At 45.8% G+C, this 18,120-nt stretch overlaps 1 protein-coding gene and 1 non-coding gene across 4 annotated transcripts in view; one reads left to right on the top strand and one right to left on the bottom strand.

Moving 5' to 3' along the window:
• Positions 1-1,938, bottom strand: part of ITPRID1 (ITPR interacting domain containing 1) — a 55,840-nt gene extending 53,902 nt beyond the window's left edge. For all 3 annotated transcript variants that reach the window (XM_029048705.2, XM_029048704.2, XM_029048702.2), the window contains exon 1: positions 1,782-1,938. In XM_029048705.2, coding sequence (XP_028904538.1) covers positions 1,782-1,920 — 139 coding nt within the window. In that variant the 5' untranslated portion in view covers positions 1,921-1,938. The remainder of the gene's footprint in view (positions 1-1,781) is intronic.
• Positions 1,939-17,125: 15,187 nt separating this feature from the next.
• Positions 17,126-17,263, top strand: LOC114806271. The gene has a single exon (XR_003754306.1). It is a non-coding gene; the product is annotated as a small nucleolar RNA SNORA7 (small nucleolar RNA).
• The last annotated feature ends 857 nt before the right edge of the window (positions 17,264-18,120 follow it).

An 18,120-nucleotide genomic window follows, 5' to 3' on the forward strand; every position in this document is an offset into this window, starting at 1 on the left:
GCCTGACATATAGTCAGTACTTAACAAATGCCATAAAAAGACAATGTCCAATTGTTCTGGCAGCTCCATGGAGCTGACTTTGAAGCCCTCTTAGGTCTGACAGCCCTTTGAGAATGAAGGTGAAGAGAAGAGAAAAGAGGAACTAGTAAGACTAAGCTTTTAGTATGTACTAGTTGCTAAGCACCGTACTAAGCATTAGGGAAAATTTGAAATAATCAGGTCGGACATTTGACATTCATCCCACCCCCATCCCACTTATGTACATATCTTTTAATTATGTATTATAAATTATTTATTTATATTAATGTCCGTCTCCCACTGTTGACTGTAAACTCGTTATGGGCAAGGAGCGTGTCTACCAACTCTATTCTACTGTATTCTCCCAAGCACTTAGTACAGTGCTCTGCACGTGGTAAAAGCACTCAATAAAAATGATTGATTGATTGATTGATTGATTGATTGATTGGAACAGTCCCCATACCACATGGGGCTCACAGTCCAGGGAGAATGATTTAATCCTACCTCTGGCCTGGAACTCCCTCCCATTTCATATCTGACAGACCACCACTCTCTCCACCTTCAAAGCCTTATTAAAAGCACATCTCCTTTGAGAGCTTTTCCCGGACTAAGCCTTCATTTCTTCTGCTCCCTCTCCCTGGTGTGTCACCCTTATACTTGGCTTCACAGCCTTTCTTTATTCCTCCCTCAGGCCCCCAGCATTTATGTACATGTCCGTAATTCATTTACTTGTATTACTTCCTGTCTCTCCCTCTGGACTGTAAGCTTCTTGTGGGCAGGGAACATGTCTACCGACTGTGTTGTATTGTACTCTCTCAAGTGTTTAGCCCGGTGGTCTGCACATGGTAAACAATAAATGCAATTGATGAATTGATTCATAAGACTTTGGCCTGGGAGTCAGTTTTGCTTTGGACAAGTCACTTCACTTCTCTGCCTCTATTTCTTCAACTATAAAATAAGGATCCAATACCTTGTTTTCCCTTCTGCTTAGATTGTGGACAGGGACTTTGACCTAATTAACTTGCTTGACAGAGTAAGCACCTAATAGACATCATCATCATCATAATAATAAGTAGAAGACCACTACCCCTGATTAAAACCCAGGTCTTCCAACTCCAAGTCCCAAACTCTTTCCATCAGGCCACATCGATTCCACTAGGCCAGTGCTGCTGCTTTTCAGAGATGTCCCCCTGGGTGAACATTTGGAACTGTTTGAAGGAACATTCAGAGCTCAAAAACGAGCCTGCCTTTGGCGGATGGGTATTTTCCAGGTACCTTTGCCTGAGGCCGAGTCACTGATGGATGAGGCTCAGACATAACCCATGCCTCAGAAGGATTTTATAAGATCCCTCTAGGCTGTCACCTCCTTATAGACTGGGAATATGCCTGTTTATTTTTCTACTGTCCTCTCCCAAGCCCTTAGCACAGCACTCAGCACACAGTAAGCGCTCAGTAAAGACAACTGACTGACTGATTTAATGAGGGGAGGTCCAAGGTCTCCTCACCCTCAAGAAGGAGAGATGCCCTCAGCCCAAAGGTGCTCAAAGGCAGGCCCCACTTCCAGCCCCCACTGGGCCCCACTCCCAGGTCGGTCTGGAGTGAGGAAGTGGGAAGCCCTCCTTCCACCCTGACCCATCAGGTGAATGGGGACCATCTTCCCTGGCTATAGGATGAGGTGAAAGGGTCATCCCCCTCAGCCCCCGCCATGGCATGGCTGGGAGCCTCAAGATTCTGGTGCTCCCTAGGGCCCACGTGTGGCTCACCTGACTTGGAATCGGATCCCCGCTGCCCTTCCTCCTGTAGAGGGGCCGGGGTCCAGGCCCGTTTGGTCCCACGGAGGAGGGCTCTCCTGTTCTGGGCCGGCCAGAGGCCGCTACGGGGGGCTCGGACGGTGGCGGCCATCTTAGAGCAGGACAGAGGAGCACTGCTAGAGGAAAGCACAGACAGGGGGTTGTCCTTTGCAGTTGGATCTGGACCTCTGCGGCATTTGGTATTCACCCCACTTTCAGCCCCGTAGTACTTTAGTACGTATCTGCAAATTATATATGTATTTTAATATCCGTCTTCTCTCCTAATAATGATAGTACTTGTTAAGCACTTATTATGTGCCAAAGACTCTTCTAAGCTCTCAGATTGATACATGCTAATCAGGATGGACACAGGCCACCTCATTCAGTAGTATTTATTGAGTGCTTACTGTGAGCAAAGCACTGTACTAAGCACTTGGGAGAATACAATACAACAACAGACAAATTCCCTACCCAAAATGAGCTCACAGCCTAGAGGGGAGACAGACACTAATATACATCCATAAATCAATCAATCAATCAATCAATTACAGATATATACATATGTGCTGTGGGGATGGGAGGGAGGATGAATGAAGGGACCAAGTTAGGGTGATGCAGAAGGGAGTGGGAGAAGAGGAGAGGAAGGCTTAGCTAGGGAAGACTTCATGGAGGAAAGAGCCTTCAAAAGGTTTTGAAGTGGGGAAGAACAGTTATCTCCCTGATATGAAGAAGGGAAGTTCTCACAAGGGGCTTATACTTTTAATTCCCATTTTACAGATGAAGGAACTGAGGTCCAGAGAAGTGAAGTGACTTGCCCAAGGTCACAGAGTAGATATGTGGCAGGACTAGGATCAGAACCCAGCCCCTTTTTTCTGGTATTTGTTAAGCATTGTATGTGCCAGGCATTGTACTAAGTACTGGGATAGATACAAGCTAATCAGGTTGGGTAGGTACAGTCCCTATCCCACATGGGCCTTAAGCTTTGAATCCCGATTTTACATTTGAGGGAACTGAGGCCCAGAGAAGTGAAGCGGCTTGCCAAGGCGATAGAGAAGAAAGACAGTGGAGCTGGATCTGGAACCCAGGTGTTTCTGACTTCCAGACCCGTGTTCTTTCCACTAAGCCATGCAATCACGGCTCCTGTCTGACACAGAAGAGAACCACCGTCCATGTCACTTGCTGACACTTGGCATTTTCTTGGTGTATGACCTTGGGCAAATCACTTCACTTCTCTGTGGCTCTTGTTTCTTCAACTGTAAAATGGATATTCTATACCTCCATTATCTCCCACATTTTCTGCCACTAAATTCCATCTGCTCTTCCTCCGGAACATTCCCAGGATCTGCCTCTTCCTCTCTATCCCAACAGTCACTGCACGAATCCAAGAGCTTGTCACATCCCGCCTTAATGACCACATCAGCCTCCTCACCGACTTCCATGCCTCCCATCTCTCCGGTTCCAGTTCGGGTTTTTTTCTGCTACCAGGATAATTTTTCTACAAAAAGGTTCAGGCTATGTTTCTCCACTCCTCAAGAACCTCCAGTGATCGCTTATCTACTTCTGCATCAAACAGAAATCACTGACCACTGTCTTTTAAGACAACGGTCCTCTTCTTCCTACTTATCCACTCTTTTCTCCCACTACAACCCAGGTCCTACTCTTCATGCTTCTCAGGCTCACCTCACGGGGTGTCACATTATATCTGTCATTTATTTTTATAGATATCTGTCTGCCTCCCCCACCTCCTCCCCCCACCCCTGCCACCTCCCCGCAGACTGTAAGCTCATTGTGGGCAGGGAATGTGTCTGTTTATCATATTGTACTCTCCCAAGCACACAGTAAGCCCTCGATAAATACGATTGAATGAATGGATCAATGAATGAAGTGGGCAAGAGTCATCGTCTGTCAGATTTGAGGAGGGAGGGCATTCCAGGCTAGAGTCAGGACGTGGGTGAGAGGTTGGAGGTGAAATAGACGAGGAGGTAAAGGTTTCACATCCTATGGATCCGTGACCTAGAGTTAACATCAACGATGAGAAGCAGCATCGCCAAGTGGTCAGAGGACCTGCCTTGTGACCTTGGGCAAGTCATTTCACTACTCAGGGTCTCACTTCCTTCACTGGCAAAATGGGGATGCAATACCTGTTGTCCCTCCTGCATAGACTCTGTGTCCCATGCACGACCAGATCATCTTATGTCTGTCCCAGGGCTTTGTACAGTAATCGGCACAGAGTAAGCGCTTAACGAGTAGCAGAATTATTACCAGAGGCTGGGTCTGAGAGGGACTGTGGGCTCGGAGCTTGCCAGCCATTCATGACGGGTTTACCGTCTTCCCTGATTGTCCTGTTCTAATTTCCTGTAACCCAGAAGCTCGAGGGCCAAACAAAGAGGCAGAGCTTGGAGTCCGGCCTGCGGAGGGATCGCTCAAGGCATTGGAAAGAAAAAAACACTTTTGTTCTTCCAGGCAGGGAGGAAGACTGCTGGGAGAATCCAAAATTCCTACTCTGTTGGGATTGGCTTACCAGCGTGCTACATTCTTGCTCGTTGCTGACCTGCCCCAAGGGAACCAGCGTGGCCTAGTGGATAGAGCTGGGCCCTGGGAGTCAGGAGGACCTGGGTTCTAAACCCAGATCTGCCCCTTGTTTATTGTGTGTCCGTGGGCAAGTCACTTCACTTCTCTGGGCCTCAGTGACCTCAATTGGAAAATGGGGATTAAGACGGCAAGCTCCATGCAGAACAGGGACTCTGTCCAACCCCATTTACCCAAATTCACCTCAGCACGAAGTAATAATAATGTTGGTATTTGTTAAGCGCTTACTATGTGCAGAGCACTGTTCTAAACACCGGAGTAGATACAGGGTAACCAGGTTGTCCCAAGTGAGGCTCACAGTTAATCCCCATTTTCCAGATGAGGTCACTGAGGCACAGAGAAGTGAAGTGACTTGCCCACTGTCACAGGGCTGACAAGTGGCAGAGCCAGGATTCGAACCCATGACCTCTGACTCCCAAGCCCGAGCTCTTTCCACTGAGCCACGCTGTGCCTGGAGCAAAGTAAGAGCTTAACAAATACCACTATTATTACTATTATGATTATGTGAATTCAGGATGTGAACAAGATGTCTAATTCCAGCGAGGGGAAGCCCGGCACATATTAAGTGTTTAAGGAATACCATGAAAACACACAAAAAAACGAGTCACTGAAGCAGGTAGCTTCTAGCTCGCCCCTCATGGGATTGTTTCACCTCCAGCTTCTCTCCCGACTCTCCCCTCAGCATTCTCCAGTTCAGAGCGACTAATGACCTAATTGGGGCATTATTCGAGCACCTAGTCTCTCATCTTTTTTTTTTTAAGTGGTATTTGCTAAGTGCTTACTATGTTCCAAGCACTGTAGTAAGCACTGGGGTAGACACAAGCTAATCAAGTTGGACACAGTCCATGCCCCACGAGAGCCTCTCAGTCTTCATCCCCATTTTGCAGATGAGGGAACTGAGGCTCAGAGAGGTGAAGTGACTTGCCCAGGGTCACACAGCAGACAAGCAGCAGAGATGAGATTAGGTCACAGATTCTCTGACTCCTAAGTCTGGTCTCTTTCCACTAGGCCATGATGCTTCTCTCCTCCCTTCCCTGTCTTTCGAACATGATCCATTACATATCTGTAATATGTAATTGAGAGCTCACCTCCTCCAGGAGGCCTTCCCAGATTGAGTCCCCCTTTCCCTCTTCTCCTCTTCCCCTCCCCCTCCTACCCTCTGCTCTTCCCCCGCCCCTCCTCTCAGCATTGTGCATATTTGTATATATTATTTATTACGCTATTTATTTTGTTAATGAGGTGTATATCTCCTTGATTCGAGTTATCTTGATTATGTTGTTTTGTTTTGTTCTGTTTTGCTCTGCTGTCTGTCTCTCCCGTTTAGACCGTGAGCCCATTATAAGGCAGGGATTGTCTCTATCTGTTGCCGAATTGTACATTCCAAGCACTCTGTGCTTACAGTGCTCTGCACGTAGTAAGCACTCAATAAATACTATTGAATGAATGGATGACTCTGTAATTTATTCATTCAAATCAATAACATTTATTTATATCAATGTCTAACATCTGTAATAATTCATTTATTTATATTAATGTCTGTCTCCCCCTCTAGCCTGGAAGCTCACTCTGGTCAGGGAATGTGTCTATCATCTCCATTATATTGTACACTCCCAAATGCTTAGTACGGTGCTCTGCACACAGTAAGTGCTTAATAAATACCATTGATTGATTGATTGATTGACCCTGCTTGCTAGCACCTCCCCTCCAACGCAGGCAGAACTAGGGAGAGGAGTCCAAGTCTGGGTGCTCTCTAAAAAGAGTGGTGACAAGAGATCAGATGAGAAAGGATGTTGAAGTTTTGTTTTCTAAGGTTAGGATTATGTGGGGATTTTACTTATCTGGGTTCCCTGGCCCTGATTAAACAAGGATCCAGGTGTTGGCACCCCTGGCAATATAAGACGTGGAAGACAAGCTTCAAAAGACGAGAGTATTTGGGGAAAGGAATTTCTAGGACGAAATATCATGTCTACACTAATTTGAAGTGGGACTTTGAGCCCTTAGGGAAACCGAAAAGTAGTCCTGTGAAATGATCATTGCATTTTCTTGGACAGTCTGAATTCATTCGTTCATTCAACCGTATTTATTGAGCCCTAACTGTGTGCAGAGTTGAGGACTCATTTCATTCTTTGTGATAGGGGTTCCAGGAATTGCTGACCTGACATGATTTTGGAATGATCAAAAAATCCATGCTCTGAGTATTTGCTCTTCACTAAGATCAAATCAATCGATCAATAATGTATATTGAGCACTTACTGGGTGCAGAGCACTGTACTAAGTGATGGTCAGAGTACATTACAACAGAGTATCAATCAGTCGTATTTATTGAGTGCTTACTGCTTGCGGAGCACTGTATTAAGTTTATGGTAGAGTACAATATGATAGAGTATCAATCAATCAGTGGTACTTATTGAGTAGTTACTGTGTGCGCTATACTAAGTAAAGTACAATATTGTATCAATCAATCAGTGCTTGCTGTGTAATTGAGTGCTTGCTATGTACAGAAAACTGCACTAAGTGCTTGTGAGATTACACTACAACAGAGTATTAGTTAATAAGTCAATGGTATCGATTGAGTGCTTACTGTCTGCAGCGCACTGTGCTAAGTAAATGCAATATACAATAAAAACGGTATAGGGTCACTCAATTTATCAAGTGGTTACTGTTTACAGAGCACTGAAGGAGCACTGCCTAGTGGATAGAGCACAGGCCTGGGAGTCGGAAAGACTTGGGTTCTAATCCTGGCTCCTCCGCTTGTCTGCTGTGTGATTTTGAGCACGTAAGAAGTCACTTAACCTCTCTGCACCTCAGTTACCTCATCTGTAAAATGGGGATTAAAGCTGTGAGCCCCATATGGGACAGAGACTGTGTCCAACCTGTTTAGCTTGTGTCTACCCCAGGGCTTAGAAGAGTGTTCAACACATAGTAAATGCTTAGTGAATACCAACAGGATTATTATTATCACTAAGCACTTAGGAGTCAACAATACAGCAAAGTTGGTAGATACCAACTCGCAACTGGGCAGTTTTATAATCACAGCCTACCCTTTGGGTACTTAGGATCCCGTCTGCTCCTTTCACTCTTTTTGATTTTGGAGATCGAGGAGCTATGCGAACGATTCTCCGTAGTTAAACTGTGGAGCTTCAGTGGAGCAGCACAATAGCATGTCACCATCTCAAGGAAGGAAGACTCTCACAAAAGAAGCAGCACGGTCCAGTGGCTAGAGCACAGGCCCTGGCGTCAGGAGGACCTGGCTTCTAACCCCAGCTCCACCACTTGTCTGCTGGGTAACCTTGGGCAAGTCGCTTCACTTCTCTGGGCCTCAGTTCCCTCATCTGTAAAATGGGGATGAAAGCTGTGAGCCCCATGTGGGACAGGGATTGTGCCCCAACTGACTAACTCTCAACTACCTCAGGGCTTAGAACAGTGCCTGGCACATAGTAAATGCTTAACAAATACCATTTAAAAAAAGTACCTCTTCATCATCAGAGGTATTTATCGAGCATTTACTAAGTGCAGAGTGCTGTACTAAGGGGGTGGAAGAGTACAATACAACAGAATTGGCAGGCATGTTCCCTGCCCATAGAGAGGTCATCTCAAAAGCATAGAGAGACCAAGATGGGAGATATTTAGCTTAAATTCAGACAGAACAGACTTGGTCTTAAAGCTGCAGATACTTCCCAAAGGAATGGAAGAATCTACTTGCCAAAATGTGTCCCTAAATACTGTACATCCATTTTTTACAATGGAATATCTTTGTTCCCACCCAGAGTGGCTGCCAATCACCTCTGAACTGTAAGTTCTTTGTGGGCAGGTAAGTGACTATCTATCATTGTATTGTACTCTCCCAAGCGCTTACCACAGTACTCTGCACACAGTAAACACTCAATAAATACAATGGAACGAATGAAGGAATCTCCAAACAGACAGTGGTCTGGTCTCTTGGATCAGTCACTTTTCATGGACTGCTTGGGGGCCTCTAGTTCCTCTCTAACAATCTTAAAGGTCTCCTTTTATGAGCCCAAAATGATACACTCCATTTAACCCTACCTTTTTATGGTATTCTTTAAGCTTTTACTTTGTGCCAGGCACAGTACTAAGATCTGGATACCTAACGAGGTAGTTAAATTGGACATAATCCACATCCTACAGAGAGGTGAAGTGACTTGCTCTAGGTCACGCAAGTGGCAGAGCCAGGATTAGAACCTAGGTCCTCCTGACCTCCAGGTCTGTGCTCTATCCACTAGGCCACGCTGCTTCCTGATGACAAAAGTATGGCCTGAGGGAAAGAACACAGGGCTTGGAGCCAGTAGACCCGATTTCCAAACACGGCTCCACCCACTTGTCCATGGTACCACCTTGGACAAGTCACTTACTTTCTCTGTGTCTCAGTTACCCCATCTGTAAAATGATGGGGAAACTGTTCTCTCTCCCTCTTAGACAGAGAGTCCCTTGTGGGACAGGGACTATGTCTGAGCTGATTATCTTGTACCTATTCCTGTCCTTGGCACAGAATAAGCTCTTCACAATCATCATTATTATTGCTATCATTACTTCCTGCTCCAAAGCAAACCAAGAATCTGTTGGCAATGGGAGGTGTTCAAAGTTCAAGCTTCCTCACTTCCTCTTATGCCAAAGTCAAGCAGTCATTCAGTGGTATCTATGGAGCACTACCTAAGTACAGAGCACAGTACCTTATAATAGAGTTGGTAGACACATTCCCAGCCAATGAGTGGCTTTATAGCCTAGAGGATGAGCTTATAGTCTGGAGGAGGAAATTACAGTCTAAAGAGTCCATTTTCAAATCTGTTTCCTCATCCATAGCAGGGTATTATGGACGGATGCACATCTATACCATCACTGCTTCCGGATAATGTGGCCTAGCAGATAGACCTTGAGCCTGGGAGTCAGAAGGACCTGGGTTCTAGTTCCACCACTTGTTTGCTGTGTGAGCTTGAGCAAGTCACTTCACTTCTCCGGGCCTCAGCTCCCTGATCTTCAACCTGGGGATCAAGACTGTGAGCCCCATGTGGGATATGGACTGTGTCCAACCTGATTACATTGTATCTACCCGAGACTTAGAACGGTGCCTGGCACATAGTAAGCGCTTAACAATTACCATGAAAAAGAAACAGAGCTACCGCTTTCTCCATCTCCACCACCACCCTACCTCTTCAGCCTCCTAATTTGAATCCTAGACTAAGCCCCCCCTTTTCCTCAGCTCCCCCATCACCCTGACTCTCCCCGTTTTCTCTCCCCACCTCCCCGCCCCACAGCACTTGTATATATATGTACATACTTGTAATTCTATTTATTTATATTAATGCCTGTTTACTTGTACTGATGTGTACATAGATCTCTAATTCTATTTATTTATATTGATGCTATTGATGCCTGTTTACTTGTTTGATGTCTGTCTCCCCCCTTCTAGACTGTGACCCCACTGTGGGCAGGGAGTGTCTCTCTTTGTTGCTGAATTGTACTTTTCAAGTGATTAGTAGAGTGCTCTGCACATATTAAATACAATTGAACGAATGAATGAATACATTCTATCAAACCACTTTTAAGACAAGGACATCTCAAACTTAATAGCCAACACTACTCCTTTCCATATATTTTATTTTCCCACTGCCCCCTCAGAACAAATCCTCTGCTGAACTGTAATAATAATGTTGGTATTTGTTAAGCGCATACTATATGCAGAGCACTGTTCTAAGTGCTGCGGTAGATATAGAATCATGAGGTTGTCCCACGTGAGGCTCACAGTCTTAATCCCCATTTTACAGATGGGGGAAATGAGGCACAGAGAAGTGAAGTGTCTTGCCCACAGTCACACAGCTGACAAGTGGCAGAGCCAGGATTTGAACCCATGACCTCTGACTCCCAAGCCCAAGCTCTTTTCACTGAGCCACGCCACTTCTCTAACTGTACACCTTCCACAGACCTTCACTCTCCATTTTGGTTCACAAGACGTGGCCTTTAGGATTGTGAGAGAGTAGGTCAGTCGATCATATTTATTGAGCACTTACTTTGTGCTGAGCCCTCTTCTAAGCACTTGGGAGAGTACACTATAAGAAACACATTCCCTGCCCACAACGAGCTTACAGTTTAGAGGGGGATTCCTTCTCCCAGGCCTGTGAAAACTTACCATTCCAGGAGAATAAACCACTGAACACACTGTGGTCGAGGATAATGATGTTCCACTGCAAGAAACGCATTGCATTGCATTGCATGTACATATCTTTAAATTCTATACCAGAAATTATCTATTTATTCATATTAATGTCTGTCTCCCCCTCTAGGCTGTAAACTGGTTTGGGCTGGGTAAGCCTGTCAAAGGGCAGGGACTGTCTCTATCTGTTACTGATTTGTACATTCCAAGCACTTAGTACAGTGCTCTGCACATAGTAAGCGCTCAGTAAATACTATTGAATGAATGAATGAACATATCTGCTAATCCTGTTGTACTGAGCGCTTATTACGTACAGAATACCGTACCAAACACTTGGGAGAGTACAATATAAGCGTTGGGTGACATATTCTGTACCCAAAATGAGCTTGCTGTCTAGAAGTGCCTTAACCTGAATTCTCTCCCATTCCCTCTCCCTCTCCCCTGCATGCCCTCTCTTATTTATCAAGTTTCCTTTCACTTTACATCACAACCCCTGCTTTTCTTTCCTCCCACCCTAACCTACGCACCGTGCCTTGTTCTAAACCTTCCCGTCTCCAACCTCCCATCTTCCTGCCTGGACTGTCTTCTCTTTTCACATCCTCCAGGCCCCAGCTCTTCCCATCTTTAAAGTCCTCCTGAAGGGCACAAACCATGTCTTTGACTTCTGTATTTTGCCAAAAATTTAGAACATTGCTCTGCAGATAATAGGCACCTGGGACAATACTCTTGCACATAGATGGGACTCAATAAGCACACTGGTAAAGATTAATATGGTATTCGTTAAATAATAATAATAATAATAATGTTGGTATTTGTTAAGCGCTTACTATGTGCCGAGCACTGTTCTAAGCGCTGGGGTAGACATAGGGGAATCAGGTTGTCCCACGTGGGGCTCACAGTCTTAATCCCCATTTTACAGATGAGGGAACTGAGGCACAGAGAAGTTAAGTGACTTGCCCACAGTCACACAGCCGACAAGTGGCAGAGCTGGGATTCGAACTCATGAGCCCTGACTCCAAAGCCCATGCTCTTTCCACTGAGCCACGCTGCTTCTCTAATGCTTACTGCATGTCCAAACTCTGGAATAGATATGATGTAATCAGATACACTCCCACAAGAGAAGCAGCTACGGTCTAGTGGAAAGAGCACAGGCCTGGGAATCAGAAGACAGAGGTTCTAATCCCGGCTCAGTCACCTATTAGCTGTATGACCTTGGCCAAGTCACAACTTCTCTGTGCCTCAGTTCCCTCATCTGCAAAACGGGGATTAAGACTGTGAGCCCCTTGTGGGACTGCGTCCAAGCTGATTAGCTGGCATCTACCCCAGTGAATAGTACAGTGCCCGGCACATAGTAAGTGCTTGACAAATATCACAATTATTATTATTAAGCACTTAAGAAATGACATAACAAATCAAAACCAGGTGGAATCCTTTCCTGGTTCTTCAACCTGGACATCTGTTAGCACTAGACTGCGACTAATAATTAATTCTACTCAGGTCCCTGGAACAACACTCCCCCGCATCCCCACACCTGTGTCTTTCATTAGAATCCCATGTCACTTTGGAAAGGGTGACGTTTTTTCTTTGACAGCTAATTAACTTTTATTAAATATAGAAACAGGATTCCAGCTTAATGAAATCACCAATCAGATTATTCTGTTAAATTGACATGCCAAAGGTTCTCAGTCTGCTTAACAGGATAAATTTGGAACTCGTTTCTGATTATTTTCCTTTCCCGGAAATCATTCCTCCCCCACCTCACAGCTACCCAAAAACAAAAGAATGAAGTTCATTTCTCAGATGTTAAAAAAATGACTTTGTAGCGAATCACAGCGGCACAAGCTAACAGAGTCCCCTTAGTAAGTTAGAATCTAAGGGGGGGGGGGGGTTGAGTCCCCATCCTGCCAGGATAGTATTTATTGTCTCTTGTGATCATCATCGGAAATGGCAGCAGAGAAAACGGTTGTGACATTGTGTGGAGTTTCTATGATATACTCAGTGCTGATCTGAACACCTACTTGGTGATCAGCACTGTACTAATATCTGACTGGGTACTGAGGACTGTTCTAGGTAATTAAGATGCACAATAGAAGGAAAAGACTCAATAATAATGATAATAATAATAATGATGGTACTTGTTAAGAACTTCCTAGGTGCCGAGCACTGTTCGAAGCGCTGTGGCAGGTAGAAATTCATCAGGTTGGACACAGTCACTGTCCCACACAGGGCTCCCAGTCTTAAATCTCCATTTCCCAGATGAGGTAACTGAGGCACTGGGAAGAGAAGTTTCTTGCCCAAGATCTCACAGCAGGCAAGTGGAGCTGGGATTAGAGCCCAGGTCCTTCTCTGCTTTTAGTTTCAAAGTGTGTAATGGAGAATCAATCAACCAGGAGTATTTGTTGAACACCGTGTGCAGAGCACTGTACTCAGCTTTTGAGAGACTACGGTACAACTGAATTGGTAAACACGGTCCCCTGCTTTCAAGGGGCTTCCAATAATTATAATCGCGGTATTTGTTAAGCACTTACTGTGGGTCGAGCAATGTACTAAGCACTAAGGAAGATGTGAGATAATCAAGTCAGATTCAGTCCTTATCCCACACAGGTCTCACAATCTAAATAGGAAGGAGAGTGGGTATAGAATGCCCATTTGACAGATGAGGAGAACCGAGGCCCAGAGAAGGGTATTGACTTGCCCAACGTCTCACAGCAGATAAGGCGGAGCCGGAATTAGAATCTAGGTTCTCTGACTCCTAGGGCAAGCTGCTTCCCGTGACGGCCTCCTTCATGTCATGTTGGAAATTCAAAATATTCCTTGGCAACGTCAGCATCAACCCGGTGCAGCCTGAGAATCACTATTCAGCCTGGCCTAGTGGTTAGAGTCTAGGCCTGGGAGTAAGACGGGCCTGGGTTCTCGTCCCTGCTCTGCCATTTGTCTACTGTGTGCCCTTGGGTAAGTCACTTCACTTCTCCGTGCCTCAGTTCCCGCATCTCTAAAGTGGAGATTAAGACTATGAGTCCCTCTGGGGAAGAGACTGTTTCCAACCCTGTTAGCTTGTATCTACCCCAGCGCGTAGGACAGTGCCTGGCACATAGTAAGCCTTAACAAAAGTCACAATCATTACTATCATTATTATATCTACCCGACATTCAGTACAGTGCCTGACACAACATAGATACTTATCAAATGCCACAATCATGATTATTCTACTTGCAGCTCCTTCATAATAATAATAATTATTATTTGCTTCTGGGCCCTGTCCCACCTGAGGCTCATCATCTCAATCCCCATTTTCCAGATGAGTTAACTGAGGCCCAGAGAAATGAAGTGACTTGCCCAAGGTCACACAGCAGACGAGTGGAAGAGTGGAATCAGAACCCATGACCTTCCAAATCCCACGCCAGTGCTCTATCCACCACGTCACGCTGCTTCATCCCTGGTTTAGACCATCCAGTCCAGGGCACCAGGCGGTCCGAGGCCTCTACCTCTCGGCTAATCCACATCCTCTCGCCCACTCCCCACAAGACTCCCTAGGCTGCAGACCAAACTCGCCTCCCGATCGGTAACCGAAATTAAAGACTGACCGACATCACCTCTTTTGGGAGAGAGGCAAACAGGAGATGACCGGATGGAATCAGGATAAGGACTTCGGGAGAAATCAGGCCGGGCTGCGCCACTCCGAGCAGTGGCGAATGCAGATGTTTTGGGGGGTCCAGGGCTGGACAATCCGGCTACCCAGCTCGGAAGCGCTTGGCAAATTTCACCGACTCATCGAGTGAGCGGCCAGACAAGTGGGGCACGGATGGCCCCTCTCCCTCAAGGTGGACGGTGTCTCCGACTGCGAGGTGACCCGATTGCTTCTCTCCGAAGGGGCCCCGGAAGGACCAGGTGAATACAGTCTACCCGTTGTCTCTATTCTCAGAAACCCTGTCCCGTTCCTTCAGCTTCTTCTGGCTGGACACAGCCCAAGGGGAGGGATCATTTACTTCACTGAGGAAGTAAGTCAAACTGGTCTTCGTTTGGTCTCCATGGCTATGGACCCGGTCGGTCCTGGCCCTCCCATTTGCATTGCAAACAACCGGTGGGAAATAGGACGGGCACAACTTGATATTCTGGGCGGAGAGATTCGGGGACAGAAAACTTACAGGGGCGAGCTCGGTGAACGCCATCCAAACGCGGCTGGGCTTTCTCCTCAGGGAACCGAAGTTTAATAAATGAGTTCCAGGGCCCGAGCCAGAGGAATTTTAAGAAGGGGGAGGTATTTCTGAGGGAAAGTTTCTAATCTGATGTGGCTATTAAGTGGTACGGCTTTAATCCCCCAGGTGGGACGTAGGTAAGTGCTGACGTCAACTCCTGGCACTGCGGATGCACAAATTTGCAGGCAGGTTTTTAGAGAGCTCTCGGGCTCCGGCTGCAGTGCTAGACTCTCTGCGGACTTCCGCATGCAGTCCGTAATCCTGCCTTCTTATTGTGAATTGATCAATCAATCAATCAATAGTATCTTGATAGTATCCCAAGAGCTTAGTCCACTGCTTTACACATAGCTAATGCTTCTACAAATTAAAAAAAAATGTTGCAGTAATTTTTAAGTGATTACTATGTAAAAGGCACCATATTGAGCACTGGGATGGACGCAAGCTAATCAGGTTCATTGGACATATTCCCTGTCCCACATGGGCTCACAGCCTTAAACCTCATTTTACAGATGAGGTAACTGAGACAAAGAGAGGTGATGTGACTTGCCCAAGGTCATGTAGAAGGCAAGTGGTGAAGCGAGGATTGATTGACTTAATTTATCTATGACTCAGCTGCCTCATCTGTAAAATGGGGATTCAACAATATTTCTTCTGTCTCAGTCAGTCAATCAAGCAATCATAACTGAGGCCCGGAGAAGTGAAGTGACTTGGCCCAGGTCCCACAGTAAATGAGCAGTGGAGCCGGGACTAGAACCCAGGTTCTTCTGAATCTGGGGCTCGTGCTCTATCCACTGCTGCTGCTTCTCGGGACCGCATAGGAGGCATGTGGGACAGAAACTATGCCATACCTGATTATCTCGTGACTATCCCTGTGGTTACTACAGTGATTGACACTTGGTCAGCACTTAGCAAAATGCCACTATTATTATCATTATTATTAATAATAATGAAAATGATGGAGGAAGTTCAATATCTGCTAAGATCCCCTCTGCTTTCCCATGATCCTTTAACCCTCTTGACTTTAAAAATGGTGCAGGGTCCCCCTAGGGGAGGCAACCTGGTTGTAGTATTCGTTAAGCCCTTACGAGGTGACAGGCACTGTACAAAACACTGGGGTGGATACAAGCAAATTGGGTTGCACACAGTCCATGTCCCCTGTTCCGTCTCAATCCACATTTTACAGATGAGGTAACCGAGGCCCGTAGAAGTGAAATGGCTTGCCCAAGGTCACAAAGCCGACAAGTGGCAGAGCTTGGATTAGAACCCATCCATGACTGTCCGACTCCCCGGCCCATACTCTATCCGTACGCCATGCCGCCTTCTCCCACTGGTTGTTGTCTTCTCTCACTGGCAGCTGGTTGGCTATGGATTGGCCAGATGGCTCGAGGTTAACGTGACTGGCAGCTGAAATGGGAGAGAAAGAGGAAATGTACAAGAGAGCACAGTCCAGTTAGGCCAAAGTGCTCACGACAGATTTCCAGGAAGGCTTAAGGAGGGGCCTACCCTTGAGGCTTCCGCAAAAGTTTGCTTCCTGTGACCCAAACTCCCAGGGTGCAAGAGAGATCCGGAGAACTGGTCAAGTACCCAGTGGAACTGTAGGTAAAAATGGAGCTCTGGGATCAATGGGCAAACTTTTGTTCCAGCCAAGAGTCAAGGTGAAATTTGCTGGGTAAACTGGACTGTTCGGTCCAAGGGAAGGAGGAAGTTTTCCAGGGGAGAGGGTTGGTATCGTGTCAACAGACACTAGCGGCATGGTTGAATCTCGTCAAATGGCTGAGCTGACACTCCCTCCAGACAACCCAAACCGGCCTTGGCTACAACAGCAGGCCCAGAAATCTCAAATGATCCCTGTTTGTCAGCGATTTCCTTTTGTTTTCATGGAAATTTTTTCTTCTAAAATGCTCTCAGAACATTATAAAAGCCTTGAATGGGAACTGAAACTGGGAACTTGAGAAGCAGCACTGAGAAAAATCGAGTTAGTATACACAATCTCATGTCTTCAAAGTGCAAACAATCTAGCGTGGGAGACTGATGCTTTTAAATAAATTACAAATAGTGGGGAGAAACGGATTTTAAAGATATGTACATAGAGTCTACTCTAATACGCCTTTTGTAGAAAAAAATTGAGTGTGTATACACAATCTCGTGCCCTCAAAGAGCTAACAATATAGCGTGGGAGACAGATGCTTTAAAAAATTTCAAGTAGTGAGGAGCAGCTGAGTTTAAAAATATTTACATATATTCCATTCTACTAAGCCCTTAGGAGAATAAAATCGAGTTAGTGTACACAATCTCAAGCCCTCAAAAAGCTAACAGTCTAACGTGGAAGAACGATGCTTAAGTAAATTACAAGTAGCAGCGAGCACCTCTCAGGGTTGCAACTGGAGAGTTTCCAGTACTCTACCAGTCTCGACTATGGGAGGGAGAGTCAAGCAGAGGCCTATCTATTCCATTCCTAGCTTGGGCAGTGGCTAGGGAGTGGCAGACCATCCGCTACAAGCAGCGGCGTGGGAGAGTCGAGGGAGGAGACTCAGGTTTACCGTGCTGAAGAAGGCAAGAAAACTCTATAGATCCACTATGAGAACGACTGCAGATGGAGGTGGGGCGTTCTGGGAGAGATACGGCCATGGAGCCGCTATGGGTCGGGGACGACTAGACGGCACATTCCCTGTCCACGATGAGCTTGCAGTCTAGCTGCTTCTCTACAAGATGTTGGTGGCATATTGCTGAAAAACTTTTAAGTGTATAATTTCACCTCTTCCCTCCCTCCTTTCTTTAGCCCTCTAGTATATTGTATTATAGTTTATCGGGAAGTAGGGTGGCTTGGAGGAAAGAGCCCGAGACTGGGAGTCGGAGGAACTGGGTTCTAATCCCATCTCTTCCATTTGCCTGCTGCATGACCTTGGGCAAGTCACTTAACTTCTCTATGGCTTAGTTTTCTCAAGTATAAAATGAGGATTCAATACCTATTCTCCCTCTTACCTACTTGACTGTGAGCCCCATGTGGGACAGACACAGTGTTCAATCTCATTAACTTGTATCAATCCCAGCGCGTAGAACAGTTCTTGGCAAATAGTGTTTAACAAATACCAGTGATCCTCAATATATAGTACAGAGCTCTGCACACAGTAAGTGCTCAGTAAATATTTATTTATATTAATGTCTGTCTCCTCCTCTAGACTGCTATGCTCCTTGTGGACAAAACGTTTCTACTAACTCTGTTATAGCTTACTCTCCCAAATGTTTAGTACAGTGCTCTGTATTTAGAAAGCATTCAATAAATAAGATGGATTGACTGACTGAAATATCATCTGAGTGACTGACCAGTGGATAGGTTGGGTTCCCCACTGTCAGACAA

The sequence above is a fragment of the Ornithorhynchus anatinus genome, chromosome 21 (assembly GCF_004115215.2).
Source record: "Ornithorhynchus anatinus isolate Pmale09 chromosome 21, mOrnAna1.pri.v4, whole genome shotgun sequence".
Lineage (NCBI taxonomy): Eukaryota > Metazoa > Chordata > Mammalia > Monotremata > Ornithorhynchidae > Ornithorhynchus > Ornithorhynchus anatinus.